Genomic DNA, 26,185 nt, shown 5'->3' on the forward strand with positions numbered 1-26,185 from the left:
TTGCATTAGTTGCGGGAAGAAAGCCTCGTCCGCCTCATTACCCTGGTCTGGTGGTCTATAACAGACTCCCACCACGACATCATCCTTGTTGCTCACACTTCTAAACTTAATCCAGAGACTCTCAGGTTTTTCCTCAGTTTCATACCAGAGCTCTGAACAGTCATACTGCTCTCTTACATCCAATGCAACTCCCCCACCTTTTCCGCCCTGCCAGTCCTTCCTGAATAGTTTATATCCATCCATGACAGTACTCCAGTCATGTGAGTTATCCCACCAAGTCTCTGTCATTCCAATCACATCATAATTCCTTGACTGTGCCAGGACTTCCAGTTCTCCCTGCTTGTTTCCCAGGCTTCTTGCATTTGTGTATAGGCACTTAAGATAACTCACTGATTGTCCCTCTTTCTTAGTATGAGTCAGGAGCCCTCACCTCTTGCACTCTCCTCCTGCTTCCTCCCGGTATTCCACTTCCCCACTTACCTTAGGGCTTTTGTCTCCTTCCCCCGGTGAGCCTAGTTTAAAGCCCTCCTCACTAGGTTAGCCAGCCTGCTTGCGAAGATGCTCTTCCCTCTGTTTGTCAGGTGGAGCCCGTCTCTGCCTAGCACTCCTTCTTGGAACACCATCCCATGGTCAAAGAATCCAAAGCCTTCTCTCCGACACCACCTGCATAGCCATTCGTTGACTTCCACAATTCAACAGTCTCTACCCAGGCCTTTTCCTTCTATGGGGATGATGGACAAAAACACCACTTGCGCCTCAAACTCCTTTATCCTTCTTCCCAGAGCCACGTAGATACTCACCAACACTCAGATACTTACCAACACAGCCACCCTAATGCAGCGCTTAGCGTACCTCCTCTCAGACAGATCCCAGGCAAACTCCCTCTGTTAGCCTCTCTGCTGTTTGCTGCTTGGCTGGTTCGCAGCTGACTGGCTTTTTATAACAGTCAGGCCCACTCAAGGCTCACCTGGAACAAAGCACTCCCAGTTCACACTTTTCAAACAAACAACCAGCACTCCTCCTCCTTGGAACTCCATCCCATGGTCAAAGAATCCAAAGCCTTCTCTCCAACACCACCTGCATATCAATTTGTTGACTTCCAGAATTGGACGGTCTCTACCCAGGCCTTTTCCTTCCTAGGGGAGGATGGATGAGAACACCACTTGCGCCTCAAACTCCTTTATCCTTCTTCCCAGAGCCACGTAGTCCGCAGTGATCCACTCAAGGTCATTCTTGGCAGTATCATTGGTGCCGACGTGGAGAAGCAGCAAGGGGTAGCGATCCGAGAGCTTGATGAGTCTCGGCAGTCTCTCCGTCACATCGTGAATCCTAGCTCCTGGCAAGCACCAGACTTCTCGGTTTTCCCGGTCGGGGCAGCAGATAGATGACTCAGCCCCCCTGAGGAGAGAGTCCCCGATCACCACCACCCACCTCCTTCTCTTGGGAGCAGTGGTCGTGGAACCCCCATCCCTAGGACAGTGCATCTCATGCCTTCCAATTGACGGAGTCTCCTTCCCTCAGATGTATCATCTAGTCCACTCTCCGCATTAGTACCTGTGGTGAGAACATGACAATGGTTGCTTACCTGTATCTGCATTGTTGGTACATGGCTCCCCTTTCTTCTGGAGGTCACATGCTGCCAAATTTCTTCACCGTCCTCCTGTCTCCGCTGCGCAGCCTGCTCTGAATCTTCAGAATGTTGTGCCCGTAGAAGCATATCCTGACGTCTGTCCAGGAAATCTTCAGTTTCTCTTATGCAACGCACGGTCAATACTTGTTTCTCCAGACCTTGAACCTTCTCTTCCAATATGGAGACCAGCTTGCACTTTGTACAGACAAAGTCGCTTCTGTCCTGTAGAAGAAAGACAAACATGGCACATCCAGTGCAAGTCAGAACAGCTGAACACGCCCCCATCCATATTACCTTCCTTCTACGAGCTTCCTCAGGAGTTGTAGTAACTACTCACATCACATCAGCCAACTCCCTGATCACCCTCGGATGCATTGCATCCGGCCCCATGGACTTGTGCATGTTCAGCTTTTCTAAATAGTCCTTAACCTGTTCTTTCACCACTGAGGGCTGCTCACCTCCTCCCCATAATGTGCTGTCCAGTGCAGCAGCCTGGGAGCTGACCTTGTCTGTGAAGACCGAGGCAAAAAAAGCATTAAGTATTTCAGCTTTTTCCACATCATCTGCCACTAGGTTGCCTCCCCTATTTAGTAAGGGTCCCCATTTTCCCTGACCGCAACCTTGTTGCTAACATACCTGTAGAAACCCTTCTTGTTACCCCTCAAATCCCTTGCCAGCTGGAACTCCAATTGTGCTTTAGCCTTCCTGATTACACCCCTGCATGCTCGAGCAATATTTTTTATCCTCCCTAGTCATCTGTCCAAGTTTCTACTTCTTGTAAGCTTCTTTTTTTGTGTTTAAGCTCACTGAAGATTTCACTGTTAAGCCAAGCTGGTTGCCTGCCATATTTGCTGTTCTTTCTGCACATTGGGATGGTTTGTTCCTGCACCCTCAATAAGGCTTCTTTAGAATACAGCCAGCTCTCCTGGACTCCTTTCCCTCTCATATTAACCTCCCAGGGGATCCTGCCCATCAGTTCCCTGCGGGAATCAAAATCTGGTTTTTCAGAAGTTTTTCTGCTGCTCTCCTTCCTTCCTTTTGTCTGGATCCTGAGCTCGACCATCTCATGGTCACTGCTGCCCAGGTTGCCACCCACTTCTACTTCCCTGTTTGTGAGCAGCAGGCTAAGAGGAGCACGGCCCATAGTTGGTTCCTCCAGCACTTTCACCAGGAAGTTGTGCCCAACACTCCAAAAACTTCCTGGATTGCCTGTGCACTGCTGTATTTCTCTCCCAGCAGATGTCAGGGTGATTTTGAAGTCCCCAATGAGAACCAGGGCCTGTGATCTGGAAACTTCTGTTAGTTGCCTGAAGAAAGCCTCGTTTACCTCATCCTGGTGGTCTATAGGAGATGCCCACCACAACATCACCTTTGTTGCTCTCGCCTCTAAACTTACCCCAGAGACACTCAACAGGCTTTTCTCCAGTTTTATACTGGAGCTCTGAGCAATCATACTGCTCACTTACATACAGTGCAACTCCTCCACCTTTTCTCCCCCGCCTGTCCTTCCTGAACAGTTTATACCCATGCATGACAGTGCTCCAGTCATGTGAGTTATCCCACCAAGTCTCTATTATTCCAATCACATGATATCGTGTTAGAGTTATTAAAAGTGATACTGGCGGATTTAGGCCCAAATTTTATGTTTTGTTTAGTAAACAAAGGTTTTACAAAGCCCAGGCTCAAGATAAATGTTCCTTTGGATTTTTTTAAATTCACTGAACGCATATGTGGGGGATTTAAACCTACTCTGTCTGTGTTTGTAAATCCAGTGTGAGTTGTGTGTTAGTTCATAAAGACTAGAAGGGGAAACCAAGTAATCTGTTAGAGGAAGGATGAACCAGTGGGCGGGACCACTAGCCTAGCAAGTGGGAGGTTTATGTTCAGGTACCTGCTCTGTCACAGACATCCTGGGTGAACTTGAGTAAGTCACTTAATCTCTGTGTGCCTCTAGTGCCAGCACAGGGCAGTGTGCTAATGTTAAATGTATTAGAGATTGTGTGGTGCTTGGATACTGTGGTCATAGGGGCTGTAAGTGGGTAGATGGATGTGTCTAAACTGAGAGGTTTCAGAGTAACAGCCGTGTTAGTCTGTATTCGCAAAAAGAAAAGGAGTACTTGTGGCACCTTAGAGACTAACCAATTTATTTGAGCATGAGCTTTCGTGAGCTACAGCTCACCTCATCAGATGCATACCGTGGAAACTGCAGCAGACTTTATATATATAAAGTATATATAGTATATATAAAGTTTATATATAAAGTCTGCTGCAGTTTCCACGGTATGCATCTGATGAAGTGAGCTGTAGCTCACGAAAGCTCATGCTCAAATAAATTGGTTAGTCTCTAAGGTGCCACAAGTACTCCTTTTCTTTTTTCTAAACTGAGAGAAATTCAAAACAAAAACGGCATCAATGGTAATGTGTACAGCATCTCTGACAAATCAGAGAATTCAAATACATTTAATAATAATAATGTTAAAAGCACAAGTAAGAAATTTTTAATTTTGTGTCCATTTGATGAATGCTTGCATTCTCAGTTAAACTCAGAGGGTTGCTTTGTTTGGTGTAAGAAAGATATTGCAAGGTGCTGTGCTTGAGTTCCCTTTGATTTTGCTGGGAGTTGGGTGCTTGGACATGCTGTAGGATTAGAATTGTCATTTGACATTCATGTTTGATAACTCTCAATTAATCTCTCAATACCTAAATCAAATTGGAATCTATACTGCAGAAAGGCCGCAAACATCACAAGCTCTATTTCAGCAGATAGTACACATCCACAGCATTTCCTAATACTAAAGATTCTTAATCATATTTTGTGTAATATCAGTTTTTAAATGTTCAGCACTTTGTTAGGTTTGGAAACATCTGTGGTTAAAAGAAACCAAGAGCTAAGAAGGAAGAGCATATTTTTAAGATAACTACTTTAGTTGCAGGCTGTTTCTGTTTTGATACTCATTAATCTGTCATGTTCTTTTAAATTAATTAAGCTACTCCTCCCGCTATCCCTGCTGTGCCATATGTTTGCATTAGGAAGTTGCCTCCTTCAGCCGTATTTAATTTTACACTAGTTTAAAGTTGCAATAACTGATTATTGGACTCCTTCCTAGATCATTTAAAAACATCATGCCTTACTGAAAAGGGAGAAAGAGAAATCATTCCACCACCTCAGGACATGTAATCTTGGAGGAGAGCTCTTTTCTTTCATTTTAAAGGAGGGTAAAGAGTAGAAATTTTGAATGCTAATGTCATGAATTAGTATCCACGGGCAGACATGGTGAATTTCCATGTGAATATATTGATGTAGCATTCTTCATCTCCCTCATCCTTTTTAGATAAGCTACCTGGGGTAAATAAATAGTTTTAGTGTATAATAATTTGGTGGAGCACAACTTGATCGCTTGCTTCCAAACTGTTGTAGCCCATGAAATACATAGGGTAGCGTGATGTGGTCATCCAGCAGTAGTGCAGTCAGTAGTTTTGCCTTTATCTTATTTCCTCGATCCTTGGTTTATTTTCTTTTCCTTTATTTGCCCTTTCTCTGCTGTCTCTACACTTCTTACGTCTGATGTGTTGCAGAGAGAATCATGCCTAGGATCACATGGTATACTGGTCAGCTATCCTTATTTTTGTAGCCAGATACATGTATACAGTCCCAGAGTGATGTTTCAGTAGCGGTTGCTGCTGTTGAGTAACTGCTGCCCAAAGTGTGTCTGAGCAGGTGGCAGACAGCCGAGCAGGAAGCATGGCAGGTAGCCTATTATACATGGCAGGTGCAATGTGCATAAATGTTTTGTGGTATTCATAATGCAACAAAAAATACAAACAATAACCCTAACCCTAACCTTTTTTCTTTTGCTTGGATCAGTTACATTAGTATAAGAGATGCAATAAATTGGCAAAAAGTGGTAAAATATTTCTTCATTTTTCATTTCCTGTCTCCCTATACATTTAAAATCTGTTGTGGGGGTTCAGAAAATCTGATTTTTATTGACAAACAAAGTGTGACCTTATCTTAGAATTTCTTAGTGTTTGAGTTTTTTGGTAAAACTATAGTGATCTGTTAGAGTGGCTGTTGCATTTTTACGACCCTAGCTCCAGTTAGTACCTTGAAATTATTAAGCTATTTTTGTAGAGTCGATAATGTACCCTTATCTGGACATGGGTCAGGCACTTAAACTGAGCTGATGGCTTGTGCGACACAGTTGTACAGCACCAGTGAATTTATATGTGATACTACATTGAAGACACTTGTCTGAGAAATTTTGGTTTAATTAAGATCTAGTTACAGGAGCTGATCCTCAGCTGTTCTAAATTGTCATGCAAGTTGATGATACTATGATAATTTGCACCTCCTATGGGGCTTCTCCGCATTTTTTCAGATTTGTACCTAAAAGGCCTGATCCATAACTAAGGCTAAGATTTTTGTCTCAGATATTTTTAGTAAAAGTCACGGACGGGTCATGGGTGATAAACAAAAATTCATGGAAGCCTGTGACCTGTCCCTGACTTTTACTAAAAAAATAACTGAGACAAAATGGGGAGGGAGGAGAGTTCAGCACCTACTGCTGCTGGGACTCCGGGGGGCCGCCCATGGTGGCTGAGAGTGCTGGGGTCCCCCTGCCACTTGTGGCTACTCAGAGCTGTGGGCCCACAGCTGGGAGTTCCAGGGTCCATCCATGGTGGCTGGCCAGCTGTGGGGTCCCCCTGCCGCACCAGTAGCAGAAAATGTCAGGGAGGTCTCTGGAAGTCACATTAAATTCAATGGGAGACTTTCCACAGTCTTTAGTGGGCTTTGGATCAAGTCATAAATTAGGTTGTGATGACACCAATAGTTTCCCCTCTTACTACAGTGGAAAACTGAGTTTCCACTGAGCAAAAAAAAAAATGGTTACAGGGGTGTTGATTGTGTGAATCCATTGTGGTCCCACTTGTCCACATAATGATTTGACATGTCCACGTAGCAGCAATGCGTCCGCTAGAACCATTTTGGTGCATCCAGGCATAACACATCTTACAACTATGATGTGTGTTCTTGCACCTTATCCTATCCAGCATGGACTTCATAAAATGCTTCTCCCATAATGCCCAGAACGGTTGGTGGGAATGGGGCTTTTTGATGATTAACATACATGAGGCACTACATTGTAGGAGGGAGCTGCAGCAGTGTACTGTATGTCTAATGCTTGTACCTTCACGTCCTCATTGAGGAGGCTGTACTGGTTCAACAGAACCTGATCCAGACCTTGCTTTGCAACCAATACTTATAAAACATCTGGGACGGCGGTTGTGTAAATGGAGCGTTCCAAGCAGTGGTTTGTTGATACCTTTTTGCCTAACACAGTCAGAACTTTGGGGTATTCCTGTTGCTGGAAGCATTGTGAATCTCTGGTAAATATTGCTTTAGAACATTACAAAGTATCAGAATTCAAGGACATTTGTAAGAGTTACAGTAAAAGTAGACAACCTTCCATTTAAGGTTAGGGTCATTGTTTGTATTTTTTGTTGCGTTACGAATTCTGACAGCGTTGCCCACAGAACATTTATGCACGTTGCATCTGCCACGTATAATGGGCTAGCTGCCATGCTTCCTACTCAGCTGTCTGCTTCCTGCTCAGACACACTTTGGGCAGCAGTAACTCACCAGCAGTAACCACTACTGAAACATCACTCTGTACACTGTATTGGGCTACAAAAATTTAAGTTCATTTAAGTTTTTTGTAGTTACTATTTTGCGGGAAGGAGAAACAATAATAAATATTGAACAAAGATGCTAATATATATCCAGAGCTTTTTGTCTACTGCAGACTCACTAGATCTTTCCAACTCATTTCCCATTCCAGACAGCATGGCCTAGAGCAGAATCCTCAGTGCTGTTATCCCCAGTGTCACTCTTGAGATGGTGGCACTGTGACTAGCACGGACACCTGCAAACCACTTAGGTCCCCAAACTCCAATGGAAATGGAAAATTGGGCCTCTGATGAAAAGTGGGTGCTTGACATCATACATCTGATGAGTCAGACACAAGGAGGAGGTTCTATGCTTGCCCAAAGCAAAACTCAAATGTTCGCCAACTAAACTTAGGCAAAACAGTCTGATAGAGGCATTCTCGTCTGAGTTTGTTGCCTTCTCACACTGTCCGCCCACTAGGAAGATAGATTTCAGTCCTTGTGAATGAAGTTCATTCATGCCAGTTCATTCATGCCAGATTTATATGAAACTAGCATGTGATTTAGCAACCCTGATTAAACACAAACGAGTGTTTTGTGTTTAATCAGGGTTGCTAAATCACATGCTAGTTTCATGTAAATCTACTTGCTTGCAGGAGGTTGATTTTTTTCAAAAGGACTGTGACTTCATGATCAGTAGTAATTGTAGCTAGGATAAGGGGATCAAAACTCAAGTTTTGGGGCATAAGATCTCTGTTGCGGTGGTCAGGAAGGAATCCCACCTTTCAACTGCTGCATTGCATAGACAGCCAGGTGTGTATTGTGTCCTCCTCTGAGGCATCAGGTATTGGTCATTGCCAGAGACCTGGTGTTAGACTTGATGGACCTCAGGGACTAATCGTTGGCTCCAAACAATCCCAGTTTTGGTTAGATTTTTTAAAAAGGCAGCAATGCTATGCTTATAGCAGTTACAATATATTGCATCAGTGTGAAGAAATCAGTCCTTGCGTACACTTGGGAAGGTCCCATGGCTGACAAGTCTGTAGCAGACTGAGGATAGGAAGCACTGTTTTCACAGCTTAGCAAGTAGCTTTTGTTTCAAGCAACAAAGGTTTTTTTTTATTTCACTTGTGAGCTTTCTAAAATCTTTTTTTTTTTTTTAAGGGATCAGTCATCACCTCTTGTGTATCACAAAAGTTCATCAAATGGTGCTAGTACAAAAGAGCTGTCCTGGCTTCTGACAGCTCAGTGCAAATAAAAATCTACTCTGACAGTTTCTGAATCTGAGAGTTTCTGAATCATCATATTCATTCCTCCCCCCCCCCCCCCGCCCCCATTAGCAGCTTCCCCACTTAGCAGCCTAGGTTAGGAACCCTTTACCTGTCCATCTTTCTTCCCTCCATCATACAAAGAAGGCGGCCTCCAGGACTCCTTTGCTTCCTCTCACACTCTGTAGGATCTCCTTAGCCCAGCCAGCCTCTGCACAATCTGGATTCCCCTTCTGGTTACCACCATCAGGAGCTCAGGGCTGTCAGCCCCTGCATCATGGGCCTGTAACTAGAGAGCAGGACAGCCTAAGAGGGGTGGGGAAAGAGGTTTACAAGTAACACTTTTCCCAAAAGGAAAACAAAAATTATCTTACTTCTCAGGAGACTTATGATTATTGATGTGGTTTTGGAGCCACATACTGTCTAACCATACTGTAAATGTTTACTATGCAGAGACCCTAGCACAAGCAGCTGGCCTTCATTTCTGCTATGGAGGAGCTTGGTGATGGCCTTTAGATTTGAGAGCATGCAAAGAATCCTCTCAAAGACTCTTCGGAATCTTCAGGCAGGCCCTGTGCGCAGTGGTGCAATTGTGGGGAGGAAGTAAGACAAAACTTGTTTGGTCACCCCAAAACGAAAAGGCTGGCTCTGAGGATCATCTCCTCTTGCCAAGGTGACAAAGAATTCAAGCCTGTTTTTCATATAGGGTCCCTCATTTAATGGGCAGCTTCTTGTATAGTGCTTCCTGTGAGTCTAGCAGTGCAGAGGTACAAGAGTCACTTCTGTTTCATTTTCAGGCACCTAAGAGATGGCAAAGGCCTCAACATGCCACTGTAAATCTGGATTCCTGCCCAGCAAACCCTTGCATTCCTGCCCAGTCATGTACAATTCTTTGCATCCAACTTTTTCACTGAACTATATATATGTTGCTTTGTTCATAGTGCCTATAAATATTTCTCTTTCAAATATACTTAGGGCCACGACTGTTCGCTACAAAGGGAGAAACCTTCGGATTAAAGCTCCAATGTGCAGGGCGCTGAAGAAACTTTGTGACCCAGATGGTACGTAAGAGAAGCTGAAATGAGAAAGAGTTGTAACAGCTGATCAGGAGAGTGTGAGTGGCAGTGGGGCTTTTTTGGTGTGTGCCTCTCTGGCAAGGGAATTCATGCTATCTCAGGTTCTTTTGGGGCACTGGATGTTCCTGTTCTCTCATTGACCCATTCATTTGCATCACCAGTGATACAGCTTTGAGAAAAATCCACTTCTATAGATCTTGAGATCTGACACTGGCTGTTAAAGTACCATGCCAATAGAGAAATTGGAAAGGAATTTGCTACATTGGAGATAATCCACTTTGCTTTGCATCTCAGGCTTAGAGCCCTGCAACCCAGCTTGAACCTGACAGGACCAGACGACATGTCAGTTATTGGTCGGGTCAGAAAGCAACCTGACCCACTCAGGGTCAGGTTGACTCTCCCCCTCCTACCCATGGGGTCAGTGCAGTGGCTTGCATGTCCCGCTCTTGCCAACTGCCATCACCTCGCTGTACTAGGTGTGCTACAGAGTGTGTGCGCCAAGGAGTTGCAGTGCCTCTTACTCCGCAGTGTGTGTGCACAGCCCAGCAGGGTCAGTGGCTGATAGGAGTAGGGCATGCAATCACTGCATGCAGCAGCCAACCTGCCGACCCCACAGGCAGCTGTCAGCGGTGCTGACTCAGGCTGTGGGGAAGGGTCAGTTAATTATTATGGTTGGATCGGGTGGTCTTGGGTCCAGTTCAAAACTGGTTCAGGCTTAAAAATTAGGCACAAGCAGACCTTTACTCAGGCTGTTCTGTACTTGTGGATGGCTAGCTTCATCCTAGTGCCAGCAAATGAACAGCAGTATGTTGCTTAGCATTGAACGTTTCAGATCTTCTTTACTCTTTCCACCTCAATACGAAGCACGCTTTCAGCAGCGAGCAATATTAAATGCAATTTAAAGTTCTGAACAATTACACTTGTCAGTTCCCAGCCATCTGTGTTTTGACATAGCACTGCTTAATCACCTGTTCGCTCTAGTGCAGTTGCAGTGTCCAAAGATAACATCGGTGCATCAGAAGTGGAGGTAATCTGAGGAAGTGGGCTCCACTGGTGAATTTGAGCTGCCCAAATGCTCTTATGATGCGTTCCCCACCTACAGTTTTTAATTCATCTAACTGAACATTTAGCTACATTTCTGACCGAGTTGCATGTGTCAGGAACACATGTCCGCTTTGACCCATTGTTTTGCTCTCCTTCCTTTAGGCATTAGTGATGAGGAGGATCAGAAGCCAGTGCGTCTTCCTCTGAGGGTCCCTGTGGAGTTACAGCCACGAAATAATCATGCATGGGCTCGGGTGCAAAGCCTGGCCCAGAACCCACGGCTCAGGTAACCAAGGGCAAGATGAATGTTATATGTTGAGAATGAAGGGAGAGAATGCACGGGTGTGGTACAGGGCACCTTTCCAACTTCATTCCCTCTCAGTTGAGGATTTGTCCTTTCCTGATGCCTGTGGCATTCTATCTGCTAACAGGGCTGCAAAGAGTTAAATCGAAATACTTTCTAATCACCAGTCCCGGACCAGCATGTTTAAATTTGCTGATCCTGAAAGCATTTGTGCTTGTCTGCCAAAATGCTTGACTCTAGTGCAGTGGTTCTCAAACTTTTCAGGAGTCTCATTTGTCTTATGTATCCCCAAGTCGCACCTCACTTAAAAACTACTTGCTTATAAAATCAGACATAAAAATAGAAGTGTCACAGCACACTATTACTGAAAAATGGCTTACTTTCTCATTTTGTCTGTATGAAATTTTAGTTTGTACAACAGGCTACATAAAAAGCTAGTGCTTTTTATGTAGCCTGTTGTAAAATTAGACAAATATCTAGATCAGTTGATATACCCCCTGGATGACCTCTGCATACCCCCAGGGGTATACATACCCCTGGTTGAGAACCACCTCTCTAATAGGTCATGTGATACCAGACTTTGGTAATCAGAATGACATTTTATTCTGCTTTAAATCCCCTTATTTTGGTTCACGTATGACTTTATCAGTTTCTCTCCTGAACTGCTGAAGTTAGATAGCATAGATACACAAAGCATTAATAAGCTTTGAGGGGATCTAGGTGGATCACTGGCTTGTGGCACTAACTCTAGTTAAGATGTGTTGGATTTAATGTGTTGAGAGGGAGGGCAAAATAGCAGTTGAAATGATAGGTTTCTGTGATTCTGGACATGGCAATTACTACATACTGATGAAAAGCAGATTTCTAGATTTCTGGAGATATACAACGTTCTTTTGGGAGTTCATGATATCACTCTAATGCTGTCCAGCACTTTCTTAGCACTAGTCCAGGACTGAGTGTAACAAGTCCTGGACCTTGGTCAGTGTAACTTTCATTACTTCAATGAAAAATTCAGAACCAATAACAAAGTGCTATAAGGTGGCCGGGGGAAGAGTTAATATTTTAGGGTAGGATTTATCCTCCTACCCTGTGATAGAGGCCAGACATTTTGAGGACAAGGGGAGAAAACAAAAATTTTATCCCAATTTTATCCTCCTTACCACGCTTGGTATTGTAGTTTCGTGTTCTACTTGCTAAGAGTTATAGCTAACATTCCCCTCCTCTTCTCTTTCCTCCAGGAGAAACTGAGAGCCCAAGTCACCTCTGCAATATATATGACAGAATTTTGAGGTTACTCACAAATTATTATGAGTTACGCTACATGTTAGCGTTGTGCATTATAATTGCCTCCTGTTTCTCATGGGGGTTACAGTAAGACAGGGGTAGGTGCAAGGATAACTCTGCATAGTGTGTACATTGCCGCAGTCTCTGCTCCTAGTTTACACTGTGCCAGTCCAATCTCTCTCCTTGATTCTGTTTTGGGAGCAGGTTGTGCTTTGAGTTTCTGCTGACTGAGTTCTCAGTTCCCTCACATTGTTTACCTCCTATGCAGAATGATAGTGGAGTTACATCGGAAGGTCTCCAGCCTCATTGAGTTCCTGAAACAGAAGTGGGCTCTCCATGAAGTGCGCATTGTATCCTTTTCCTGTTTATAGCAAAACCGTTAGTCTGCTTTGTGTACCGTGTTCAGGGCAATTCCCTCGCTATTCTAACCTCACTGTTTTCTCACACACACAAATCTCCATTAAAGGAACACTAGCCCCCTGTTTACTAAAGGTAAGGTGCTAATATATCAGAGCCGGTGAAGTGAAGATATCTCTAGCATGGAATCTAGAAGTATTCTCCCTTTCCTTCAGCTCTTCTATCCTGAATTCCCAGGAAAAATATATTTGATTTTAAATGAAGCTCACCTCCCCCCACCCTTCCCCCCAGTGGGCTCAGTCCAATTGCTCATGGATGGATGTTCACATTACAAAATCCATCATGATGATTGGCCCTTGGGTTGGCAGCCTCAGCAAAGAGGCAAAGGAGGACTGATCTAGCAACTTGCACTTAAAGATATTCCTTAATCATGGTCTTGTGAGACTGTTAGTTGGACAGTAGGATGGAAGTTTTTTGTACTGCTACTGCCCTGGACAAATCTGTATATTCTTTTTCAAGTAGTGTCCCTATGAGTGCTCCACTGTAGGTGTATCTGAGCCCCTAATGAGAGATTTTAGGTAGCAGTGTCTTTTCAGCCTGCACATGCGTTCTTCCTCCCTTGTGGTCTGCCTCACGTCTACCTATCACTGCGCAAACTACCCCCAGTTCCTTCTCGACCGCCTTTGGTCTTGAACAGAGCGAGCAGTTGTCTCTTCTTTCTGTGTCATTAGCATAAGTAGTAGTAGTTTTAGTCCTCTTGTTTCCCTTAATAGCTAGAGGTGGGCAAACTACTGCCCGTGGGCCACATCTGGCCCATGGGACCATCCTGCCCAGCCTCTGAGCTCCTGGCTGGGATGGCTCATCCCCAGCCCCTCCCCTGCTGTTCCCCCTCCCATGCAGCGATGCCCCTGTGTGGGCAGCGCTCTGGGTGGCGGGGCTGCGTGCTCCTGCAGGGCAGAGCATCTGGCTCCAGCCGGGTGGCACGGCTCCAGACATGCTGCTCTGAGCAGCATGGTAAGGGGGCCAGGGCTGGGGGGGGTTGGATATGGGGCAGGGGGTCCCGGGGGGCAGTCAAGAGACAGGGAGCAGTTGGATAGGGCAGAGGTTTGGGGGGGGAACGGGGAACCGGGGTGATTGGATAGGGGGTGGGGTCCCGGGGCCCTGTCAGGGGGTGGGGGTGTGGATAGGGGTCGGGGCAGTCAGGGGACAGGGAGCAGGGGGGTGGGATCCTGGGGGGTGGTCAGGGGACAAGGAGCGGGTGGGTGGGTTGGATGGGTCAGGGGGGCAGGAAGTGGGAGGGGTTGGATAGGGGGCAGGGGCCAGGCTGTTTGGGGGGTACAGCCCTCCCTACCCAGCCCTCCATACAGTTTCGCAGCCCAATGTGGTCCTCAGGCCAAAAAGTTTGCCCACCCCTGGTTTACCCCATTGAGATTAAAAAAAGAAAAGAACATTTATTTCATGTTTCCTGCCTTTTCTGGGGGAATTCCCCCCCCACCTAGGGCATTTAGTAGTTTAGACTTTTTAACTTTTTTTTTAAGGGGTGGGCAAGGGGGGGAGAAGAAGCGGGACCAGCTTTCTTCTGCATTCCTCACTTTTGCAGGGTGATAGACCCACCCCCCCAGGGGCATGCCTGGCTCTCCCAGTTTCAAGAGACTTCTCTACTGCAAGGAAGCAATCCTGGTAACATATAGGCACTCTTACTGTTTAAAGTGTCTGGAAGAATCGCATATCCCATAAAGTGCACCTCTGTGAGCAGCTCAAGGTGAGGTTTTGAAAAAAACAGGAGCTGAAGTTAAAACCTCTGATGGAGAGTGAATTTCAGCTGCCAGATGACTTGGGTGCCAGACCTTCTCCAGGACACAGATTGTCCCTGGAATCTTCAACTTCCAAGGGGGTAGAATCGTGGAAAAAATCAGCAGATTTCCCCCCATGAAAGCATGAGAAAAAGGCCTCCAAGCCCCCAAACAGAGTCTTTGGCCAGCCAGAGGGGTTCACCAGCATGCTCAGCCACCTCAGTACCAGGGCTCTGAAGCACAGTACCCAGAAGCATCAGGGTGCCTCTGCTATGAGATTAGCCACACTGCCTAGAGGTGCTGGGGCTCAAGCTCTGATGCAGCGTATCACTCCCTAAGAAGAATAAAGTCCACACCACTTCTAAGGCAGTAGCACTGAGTAAAGCACCCATACTGAGTGCAGCAAAACTCCCATCCCTAGAGTGTTCCGCACATAAGCAACAGTCAGTACTGACAACTTATCGCTGATACTCCTACACAGTGCCTAGTGAGTCAACGGTACCACAAGATCTCTGGTACCCTAGAGACCTGGAGGTCATAGAAGAACCGCAATCCCCATTACTCTGTACCAGGACCCAGGTACCAAGCAGATCCTAACGCCCAGAATCACACATGGCACCTCACCATTTACTACCAACACCCTGGTCAGCACCACCTTTACACAGTGACGAGTCTGACAGTGACAAAGAGGATGTTATTTCCCTGGTCTCTCACCATGGCATGCCGTCACAGTACTAGGGTCCTCCTCACCCTCATGCCAACCTGCAATTTTGGTACAGGCCTACTTGGGCATCCCCAATGGCCGTATTGGGATTCTTGGTGGGTGTCCATTGTCTCCCAGTGAGAGTCGGCCAGACTGTTTTGGATAGCTTTGCTATCCAGAGCCCCTGAACTGGAGGAGGAGGAAACTTTTGAAGGACAGGAGGAAAAGGTCGAAAGGGAGGCTACCCCTCCAGCAAACTTCTCATCTTCACCAGATGAGGCTGTAATGCCTCCCCTCCATCAGTAGCTGATGATTTTTAAGAATTTTCAAGATCTTACTAAGTGGGTGGCAGATGAGCTGCAAATTCCCCTACATCACAAGCTGGTAGATATTCTGCACACTTCCTCCTCCAGAATTACCCTCCCAATTAATGAGGCACTTTTGGATGCTGCTAAAGTCCTCCAGCCGACACCAGCCTCCATCGCCCCAACCTGCAAGAGAGCCAACAAAAAATATTATGTCCCTCCCAAAGAGGCAGAATTTGTTTCAAATCCTCAACCCAATTCAATCGTAGATGCAGTTAATGTATGATGCAGGCAACATCACCCCAAGTCAACCCCATATGATCAAGATTGGAAAGGGCTAGCTCTCTTTGGAAGGAAGGTGTATTTATCAGTGACATCGCAGTTCCAGGTCATATATTACCAAGCTGTCATGGCCAAATATGATTTTGTTAATTATGGAAAATAGCGTATTCACTGAACATTTACTGGAGGTGCAAAAAGAGCAGTTTCAGGTCATTGTCAGTGCAGGCCAGTTAGTGGCCAGAACTGCACTGACAGCATTGGACATGGCAGATACAGCAGCCTGCTCGGTCTCCAGAGAAGTGATTATGAGGCAGGCTGCTCAAAGAGGTACAGACTATAGTTGAGGATTTCCTGTACAAAGGGCCCAACTTCTTCGCTGATAAGACTGACACTTCTCTTCACATCCTGAAGGACTCCTGTGCCACGTTATGCTTCCTGGGAATCTATACTGTGGGATAAAAGAGGAGATACTGCTCTCAACCACACCACAGGTCACGACCTTCTCAGTACCCAGTGTCACAGCACAAGAGGCCCAGGGTACAAACATGGAAACAGTCAGTACCCCAATCTTCAACCTCTCAGACCCTCTTTTAAGCACTTTTGATGGGTTGGTCGAGGGCCCAAACAATTATGCCTTGCAACATCAGCTGTTATCTATGCACCTGTCACGTCCCTTTGGAAATCACCTGTCCCATTTTCACAGCAGGTGAGAGAGCATCACTTCCAACAGATGAGCCTTGGAGTATTTTGAAGGGTTATGCCATTCCATTCACGTCTCTCCCTCATTCCCACCCTCCTTCCCCATCCCTCTTCAGGGACCCTTCTTACGAGAACCTACTTTGTCAGGAGATAGAACATCTCTTTCACCTAACGGCCATAGAACCAGTCCCAGTGGAAGTCAGAGGCAAGGGGTTTTACTTTCATCATTTCCTGATTCCCCAAGGTGAAGAGAGGTTGGAGGCCCATTCTAGATCTAATGACATTAAACGTGAAGGTTCAGAAGTTCAAGATGGTCATGCTAGCAGCCATTATTCCAGCTCTGAAACAAGGAGACTGGTTTTCAGCCCTCAAAGATGCCTACTTCCACATCTCCATATGTCCATCACACAGGAGATTCCTACAGTTTACCTTTGGGCAAGACCATTATCAGTACAGTGACTCGTCCACACCCAAGGTATTCTCCAAGGTTCTCTGTCTTAACGGCGCACCTGTGAACATTGGGCATTGTGATCTGCCCATAGCTAGTCAACTACCTCCTCAGGGCCCCCTCATTCAAGAATGACATACGCACCACTCAGATGACCTTATGCACATTTGCACAACTGGACTTACAGCTCGAAACCAGAAATCAACCCTCACTCCAGTGCAGCGATTGGAGTTTATTGGAGCTGAACTCAACGTAGTGCAAGCAAGAGGATATCTCCCACTGCACAGATTTACCATCCTTGTGAACCTCATAGAGATAGTCTAGGCCAGCCCACAAACATTGGCCAGGACCTGCCTACAGTTACTCAGTCATAAGGCAGCATTCATCTTCGTCATTCCACACGCCTGGTTGTTCATGAGGTGTCTAAAGATGTGGCTCAGGTCTATCTATTCCCTAACAAGGACAGACTAAGCAAACTGCTGTCAACGCCCTCTACTGTAAGACACTCCCTGGACTGGTGGAAAGACTCATCCAACATTTGAGCAGGTATTCAATTCATACAACTGCCACTGATCCTTGGGGGGAGAGAGAGCTCAGTGGTTTGAGCATTGGCCTGCTAAACCCAGGGTTGTGAGTTCAATCCTTGAGGGGGCCATTTAGGGATCTGGGGCAAAAATTGGGGATTTGTCCTGCTTTGAGCAGGGGGTTGGACTAGATGATCTCCTGAGTTCCCTTCCAACCCTGGTATTCTATGATTCTATGCTGACCCTAATAATGGATGCCTCCATGATAGGCTGGGGAGCTCATCTACACAACCACAAGGTTCAGGGCAAGTGGTCTCCTACAGAAGCAGCCCTCCATATCAATCTTTTGGAGTTAAGAGCCGTCAGGAATGCTCGTGCACACTTTCTCCCCTTTATCAAGAAACACCCACACAAAAGTCATGAAGGACAATATAGCCTGTATGTTTTACATCTGTCTCCGTGAGGGCACCAGATCTCCCTCCCTCTGCACAGGAGCACTCAGACTTTGGAATAGGTGCATCCAACACAATGTGCCTATCTCAGCCATCTACCTACCTGGAATACAGAACGTGACAGCCAACAGAAGTTTTGACAGCCTATCACTACCACGAATAGGAACTGAACTCAGAAGTGCTTCACAACATATTTGCCCTTTGCGGATCCCCGGCTATAAATCTCTTTGCTATGTACTGGAACAAGAAATGTCCTTGCTATTGCTCCAGAGCAAGCCTTAGGAATCAGTCCCTGGGAAATGCACTCATTCTCCCATGGGACAGAGACCTTTTATATGCCTTTTCCCCGTTTCTTCTACTGTCCAAGCTCCTGCTGAAGGTATGATGAGATAAAGTGGGAGTTATTCTGATTGCCTCTTCCAGACCATAAGAATGGCCCTACTGGGTCAGACCAATGGTCCAGCTAACCCAGTATCCTGTCTTCTGACAGTGGCCAGTGCCAGGTGCCCCAGAGGGAATGAACAGAACAGGCAATCAAGTGATCCATCCCCGGTCACTCATTCCCAGCTTCTGGCAAACAGAGGCTAGGGACACCATTCTTGCCCATTCTGCCTAATAGCCATTGATGGACCTATCCTCCATGAATTTATCTAGTTCTTTTTTGAACCCTGTTATGGTCTTGGCCTTCACAACATCCTCTAGCAAGGAGTTCCACAGGTTGACTGTGCGTTGTATGAAGAAATACTTCCTTTTGTTTGTTTTTAAACCTGCTGCCTATTAATTCTATTTGGTGACCCTTAGTTCTTGTGTTATGAGAAGTAGCAAACCACACTTCCTTATCTACTTTCTCTACACCAGTCATGATTTTATCCACCTCAATCATATCTCCCCTTAGCGGTCTCTTTTCCAAGCTGAAAAGTCCCAGTCTTATTAATCTCTCCTCATATGGAAGCTGTTCCATACCCGTAATCATTTTTGTTGCCCTTTTCTGAACCTTTTTCAATTCCAATATATCTCTTTTTTGAGAGGGGGCAACCGCATCTGCGCACAGTATTCAGGATGTGGGTGAACCATGGATTTATATAGAGGCAACATATTTTCTGTCCTATTATCTATCCCTTTCTTAATTATTCCCAGCATTGTTCCCTTTTTTGACTGCCATTGCACGTTGAGTGGATGTTTTCAGAGAACCATCCACAATGACTCCAAGATCTCTTTCTTGAGTGGTAACAGCTAATTTAGACCCCATCATTTTATATGTATAGTTGGGATTATACTTTCCAATGTGCATTACTTTGCATTTATCAACATTAAACTTTATCTGCCATTTTGTTGCCCAGTCACCCAGTTTTGAGAGATCCTTTTGTAGCTCTTCGCAGTCTGCCCGGGTTTTAACTATCTTTAGTAATTTTGTATCATCTGCAAATTTTGCCACCTCACTGTTTACCCCTTTTTCCAGATCATTTATGAATGTTGAAAAGGACTAGTCCTAGAACAGACCCCTGGGGGACACCAATATTTACTTCTCTCCAGTCTGAAAACTGACCATTTATACTTGCCCTTTGTTTCCTATCCTTCAACCAGTTACCAATCCATGAGAGCACCTTCCCTCTTGTCCCGTGGCAGCTTACTTTGCGTAAAGAACTTTTGTAAGGGACCTTGTCAAAGGCTTTCTGAAAATCTAAGTACACTATATCCACTGGATCCCCTTGGTCCACATGCTTGTTGACCCCCCCAAAGAATTCTAGTAGATTGGTGAGTCATGATTTCCCTTTACTAAAACCACGTTGACTCTTCCTCAACAAATTATGTTCATCTATATGTCTGACAATATTGTTCTTCATTATAGTTTCAACCAGTTTGCCCGGTACTGAAGTCAGGCTTACAGACCTGTAATTGCCAGGATCCACCTCTGGAGCCCTTTTTAAAAATTGGCGTCACATTAGCTATCCTCCAGTCATCTGGTACAGAAGCTGATTTAAATGACAGGTTACAGACTACAGTTAGTAGTTCGGCGAATTCACATTTGAGTTCCTTCAGAACTCTTGGGTGAATCCCATCTGGTCCTGGTGACTTATTGCTGTTTAATTTATCAATTTGTTCCAAAACCTCCTCTAATGATATCTCAATCTGGGACAATTCCTCAGATCTGTCACCTAAAAAGAATAGCTCAGGTTTGGGAATCTCTCTCACGTCCTCAGCCGTGAAGACCGATGCAAAGAATTCATTTAGTTTCTCCGCAATGGCCTTATCCCCCTTTAGTGCTCCTTTAGCACCTCGGTCGTCCAGTAGCCCTACTGGTTGTTTAGCTGGCTTCCTGTTTCTGATGTACTTAAAAGAAGTAAACCAAGACCAAGGCAGGTGTGGTTCCCTTACCTGGCACAGATGGCACTATGTTCTCTGGTTCCTCTTCAGCCCATTCCTCATCTTCTTTCTCAAAATAACAGATCTTTCCTCGCAACTTGCAGATTCTCGCCTCCAGGTTTGGCTCCTTCTTGGTTCCAGGATCTAGAGGTAGAATGCTCTGACAAAGTGAAAAATGTGCTACTACACAGAAAGTAGACCACTCTGCGTACTTACCTGCAGAAATTTAATCTATGCCAAATTTCGTGTCGTTCTAAGCACATAGACCAAACATCTTCCTTCCTCTCTTTCTCCCCCTTCCCCCCGCCCCCCCATTTCAGACTACATTTTAGTCCTCAAAAAGTCAAAGCTCTTTCTCTGTTCCCTTAAGGGTACGTAGATTCCTTAAGGGTATGTAGATTCCTTAAGGGTTTTGGAAATCTCTTCCTGCATGTGAGGCCACCTGCTCCAACTTGGGATCTTACTTTAATTCTCAGAGCCTTGAGTAGGCTCCCCTTTGAGCCCATGGTGACTTGCTCTCTCCTATACCTGTCCATGAAGACAGCATTTTAAATTGCCCTCAGCCAGATGAATAGGAGAAATATGATGCCACACCCACCATTCATTCTTTAAAGTCAAAGTAACAGTGAGGTTACATCCCAAGTTTCTCCCTAAAGTAGCCTCCCCCTTTCATATGAATCAATAAATCCATCTTCCTGTTTTATCCCTTAAACCACATTGTGACAACAGGGATGCTGTGATAGAATCCCTGGGGTATAACCTGAAACTGTGGAACCTCTGTGCCCCCTTAAATCTCCAGCCTGGTCTGTCTCTAAATGCTATGCCCATGACAAGCAGCAAACCCCTCCAGGCGCTGTAATCACTCGGTACAATAGCATGTGGAGACACACCCAGCAAAATTGCATGAATGCTCTCAAAACTACTCATGAATTATACAGCAGCACCAGCAAATCACCCCAGCCTTGCACCCCAGAAATATACAGTCTTACACTGCTCAAGACACTCTTGAACAGTGCAAGCTCATTAATTAGTTCTCCACTCCAACAAAGGGTGGTGGACTTGCAACAACCCTTGTTAACTTGAGCTGAGATTTCCCAAGCACTTGAACCAAAAACACACTGTTCTAGATAAATTATAAAATAGGTGAAGTGAGTTGTAGCTCACGAAAGCTTATGCTCAGATAAATTGGTTAGTCTCTAAGGTGCCACAAGTACTCCTTTTCTTTTTGCAAACACAAACTAACACGGCTGCTACTCTGAAAACAGATTTAGTAACTATAGAAAAATAGATTTTAAGTAGCAGGCATAGAGATCAAAGTTGGTTACATAAGAAATAAAAATAAAATTTGCAATCTAAATTCTGCAGACTAAGCAAGATTTGAATCAAGAAGTTTTTCCACCCCACTGGATGTTTCAGGCCGTTTTCAGTTCTCACTACACAGGCAGAATTTCCTTCTTAGCCTGGAACCAATTTCCCAGTTCAAAGTCTTTGTATTCCAAATGATCTTCCAGGTGTTGAGATGGGGGAGGAGAGAGGCCAAATGGTGATGTCATCAATCCTCATTTATATTTTCTCTCTAGGTGCTAGAAAGATCCTTGCTGTGACATGGGGTTTAGGTGGCCCCCATTGCATATGTGCCTTCTCTGACTAGTCTCTGGAGAGTGGATTCTTCTTGATGGACCATCAACACGTCTGGCTGGTCCTAATGTAAATCTGTCTTGTCAGTTGCCCCTTTATTGCACTGAAAGGCTAGCTGTGGGCGTCTCCCAACCTCACATCCTGTTTCAGTAACAAACCTATAGCAATACTTCATAACTTCACATTAAATGATAGTACATACAATTCAACATGATATTACTGTTCAAGAGATCGAGACTTTTTAAATGATACTTCACAAGGCATTCATTGTACAAAACATATCTTAATCATATCACAGTGGTGAATATGGGGTTCCAGGGTGCTATTTTGAGATTCAGTGTCAGAGGCAATTCTGCATACACTAGATGTTAGAAGAGCACTAGCTTTTTACTTGGACAGGACTAATGACTTCAGGTAGTCTAAGCTCTTCCTTTCATTTGCTGAAAGGTTCCAAAGATTCTGCAATATCGGCTCAAAAATTATCCAAATAGGTCTCTGGTTGAATTAATCACTTATCAGGGGTGCAACCTGTTGCCTCCCTCTGGAGTCTGTACACATTCCAAGAGGTCAATCTCTACCTCTGTCACATTCCTTAAAGATGTCCCTGTCTCTGAAATTTGCAAAGCAGCAACTTGGGCCTCTCCCCACACTTCCGTGATTGTATAGTGTTTCATGAGAGCCTCAGCCTCCCATTCCACCTTTTGGCTGCACCATATTCTCTGCCATAACAGACTCCACTCTGAAACCCAGCCCCCTGGGGGGGATACTGCTGTGAAATCACCTACAGTGGAGCATCCATAGGCAATGTTCCCTCTAATTTTTTCCATCCATGTGTGGAATGCTTTTTGTTATGTGCATCAAATTATCGAGGTAATGTGCGGATGTGCGCCACCAGTAGAAACAAAAGAACCTCTCCCTCTCTCTCTCTCTCTATATATAAATTTTTAAAAGTTACCATAGCGATAATTACTTTAGTCAGGACAGGTTAGGCATTTTAGGACTCACTACTCAAAGAACTCAAGTGGGCGTGAAACCGTTAAGAGGTAAACGGGTGGAGTCCGCACAGTCTGCCCAGAGGATTCAACCTGGCGGGTTCGGTTGGCCGGCCTGGGACGATGGATCCCCCTTGCCGCCCTCTGCGGGGGTGTTGAGAGGGGACCACCGCTCGGACGGCCCCGGCCCCCATCGGGCTCATTTCCACCTAGGTGGTGCGCTGCATCCAGCTCTGGGTTGGCTGGGAAAGCCTGGCGGGCAGGTGGCTCACTGCTTCACAGCAGGGAGTGTTACAGCCCCCAGGCAGCAGCTCTCGCCGCATCCTGGGGCCGAGGGAGATGACCGCCAGCCAGTGGATGGTGTGAGTCCGGTAGCGGCCCCCGGCGCACCTGGACCGGGTCTTCTTGGAGTCACGTTGCTTGGGAATGCAGCCCAAAGCTGGTGGTAAACTCCATCTAAGGCTGAATACTGGCACGAGACTGATAGTCAACAATTACCATAAGGGAAAGTTGAAAAGAACTTTGAAGAGAGTACTCAAAGAATAAAATTTAATCGGGAGAGAGAAATAAAAATTATGAAATGTATAGACCAGTCAAAAAACTCAAACAACACTTTGAAAGCATACAATTATAGAGACTATATGTGCATTGCAGGAAGTATCAAGAAGTAACACCAACAATAATACAAGTATGTGTTGGGAGGTGAGTGTGAAAGACTCGTGTGTGCACACGCGCAAGACAGATATGCATTGCCCCTTTAAGTACGTTCACAGCCTGGCAGGACTCCCCTGTGGACTGCAGATGCCCTGGGGCATCCTTCAGGTAATCAGTATTGCTAATTCTCACACTATATGGTGGTTTCCCTTAAAGTCCCAGTGTGTATACATGGGCACGGGAGGATGATATTCAGGAAGTAGTATGTATGTATATACATACAGCATGTCCTTGAGTTCTGGGAGAAGTGGAATGGCTTCCTCCCATTCTTAGTCGGGGGACTAAAACTTAAAAGTATCCGTACGCCCTAAATGTGGAGTCCTGCCTGACCGCTGCAACATGGAGCTGCGTGCAGATAGAGAAGTCAGGCCATTGCCCCAGCCCCAGGCAACATGAATCCAGGGTGGGAGAATACATTTCCCAGACTGCATTCCTCACTGAAAAGGGCCCTTTTTTTCTTATTCTACAGAGGACCCAGCCCCCTCTCTCCACCAGAGGCAGCTCTGTGGAGGTTACTGTCATTCTAGTGTTTACACATCAATTAACACGATTTACACTATATTCACAATGGAAAAAGATAGAAACTCAGGGATTGCTTTAATTAAAGCGCAGAATTTCAGATGATGACAAAAAGGAGTCTCAATAAAATCCTGAGCGCTACTGTTTCTTTTCAGCCCTATGATTTGCTGCTGTACATTTCCCTTTTAAGTAGATCTGCACTTAAAACAGACACAGCAGCAGCTACCGGCAAGCTCCCTCCATCCCATTCCTGAGCCCTGTTGCGTTCCCTTCCCCACAGCCCAGCTCTGCAGAGATTGGTACAGAGGTCGGGGGAGGGGCACACCCTGACATCAGCACCCCCCTTCCCACCCTACTCTGCATAGCAAGTAGGCTTCGGGGAGCAGCTCCAAGACAGAGGGCAGGAGCAGCACAGCAGTGGGCGGAGGGACACTTGCAGTGCATAGCACTTGATAGCTTGCTGGGCGGCCGACTGGTCGCACAGCTTAGAGGGAACTTAGCCCATAGGGACACTACTTGAAGAAGAGGAGGAAGTTACTCACCTTGTGCAGCAACAATGGTTCTTTGAGATGTCTCTCTATAGGTGCTCCATAACCTGTTGTCCTCCCCTCTACTTCGGAGTTTTCAATATGGCACTCTGTGGTAGAGAAGGAACTGGGGGCAGTTTGCCTGAGCAGCCCAAGATAGTCATGAGGCAGACTACGTGGAAAGGAGAGTGCATGTGCACACCAAACTGACACTGCTACCTAAAATCTCTGATTAGGGGCGCAAGTATGCCTACGGTGGAGCCACCCGTAGGGAGTCACCTGTCAAAGAACCATTGCTATTGCATAAGGTGAGTAGCTTTCTCTTGTACAAGCCTTATAACAAGGTTCCCGGTCACTGCTAGTGCACCTCCTTATGTCTGGGGAATCGCTTCTAATCTGGGGAAGTAACTCTCAGGGCATTGGATGACCCATTCTGCTCACTCTGCAGTAGTCTCTTTTCTGGTAAGTTGGCTCTCCAGGTAGGTCCCCATTTAGACCACCCTTTCCGAGGTGACTAAGTCCAAGAGGACCAAAGTCCAAATGCCTTCTGTGGTCAGTGTTCAACTCCAGCCTGGGGCTCAGTGCCACTATACCAGTGGTGTGAGGGAAATCCAGGCCCACCCACTACAGCCTAGGGACCTTATAACCAGCAGTCCAGGTCTGCTCAGTCCCAATCCCTGCTGCTGTTTCCCTGGGGAGTTTCCTACGCAGCCTCTCTTTGCCTTTTTCTGGATTTACCATGGGTTCCTACTGTACTCCCTGTGGCTACTTCACCCCCTCCTAGCCTCTTGGCAGACTCCTTGCTCCGGGATCTCAGGGCTTACTCTCTCTCCCTGGACTTCTTCCTTTGTCTCTGACTTCCCAAGTTATGACTGCACCCCTCTTTCTCTGCTTCTCCTTTCTGCTTTCAGCCTCCTAGCTTTATGTTGCAATCCCAGCCCTTCCCAGCTGAGCTTCACTCTTAACTAACCCTGGCTCTCCCTCTCACAGGAGACACCAGTTAACCTCTCAGGCCCTTGTTAACCCCCATCACAAAGCCCTAGAGTTTGTTGCAAAGATGTATTTTTTTTAATGTTCCTACCTCTAAACTTTAATCTTTGTAATTTAATAGAAACGCTTATAAGATGCCAACTATTCTCTTCTTCCTAGCTCTTTCACGTTTCTGTTAATTTATTTTTTCTTCAACTTGTAAGTCTTTAACTTGTAAGCCTTGCAGCAGCTGCAGAGTAGCACCTTACATGTAGAGACAGATACCAAGGTGAAAATATATAACAAGGAGCTACTGTACTGACTTTACAGTCCATTTTTATACCAAAATCAGTGAAAACTTCTCATTTTAATTTAAACAAAGTTGCCATGGAATTTCTAGTCTGCGGCACAAGAGTGTTGGTAAATTGGGGAGGGTTCAGAGAAGAGCCACAAGAATGATTGAAGGATTGGAAAAACATGCCTTTATAGTGATAGACTTAAGGAGGCCAATTTATTTAGCTTATCAAAGAGAAGGTTAAAGGGTGATTTGATCACAGTCTGTAATTACCTATGTGAGGAACAGAAATTTGATAATAGAGGGTTCTTCCGTCTAGCAGACAAGGGTA

At 45.6% G+C, this 26,185-nt stretch overlaps 1 protein-coding gene across 3 annotated transcripts in view; it reads left to right on the forward strand.

Annotated features, from left to right (window-relative positions):
* CRAMP1 (cramped chromatin regulator 1) overlaps nt 1–26,185 on the forward strand; it is a 117,125-nt gene that overhangs the window by 34,955 nt on the left and 55,985 nt on the right. For all 3 annotated transcript variants that reach the window (XM_075132903.1, XM_048866189.2, XM_075132902.1), the window contains exons 7-9: nt 9,541–9,626; nt 10,848–10,971; nt 12,542–12,623. In XM_075132903.1, the coding sequence (XP_074989004.1) occupies nt 9,541–9,626; nt 10,848–10,971; nt 12,542–12,623 (292 nt within the window). The remainder of the gene's footprint in view (nt 1–9,540; nt 9,627–10,847; nt 10,972–12,541; nt 12,624–26,185) is intronic.

This window comes from Caretta caretta, chromosome 10 (genome assembly GCF_965140235.1).
Source record: "Caretta caretta isolate rCarCar2 chromosome 10, rCarCar1.hap1, whole genome shotgun sequence".
Lineage (NCBI taxonomy): Eukaryota > Metazoa > Chordata > Testudines > Cheloniidae > Caretta > Caretta caretta.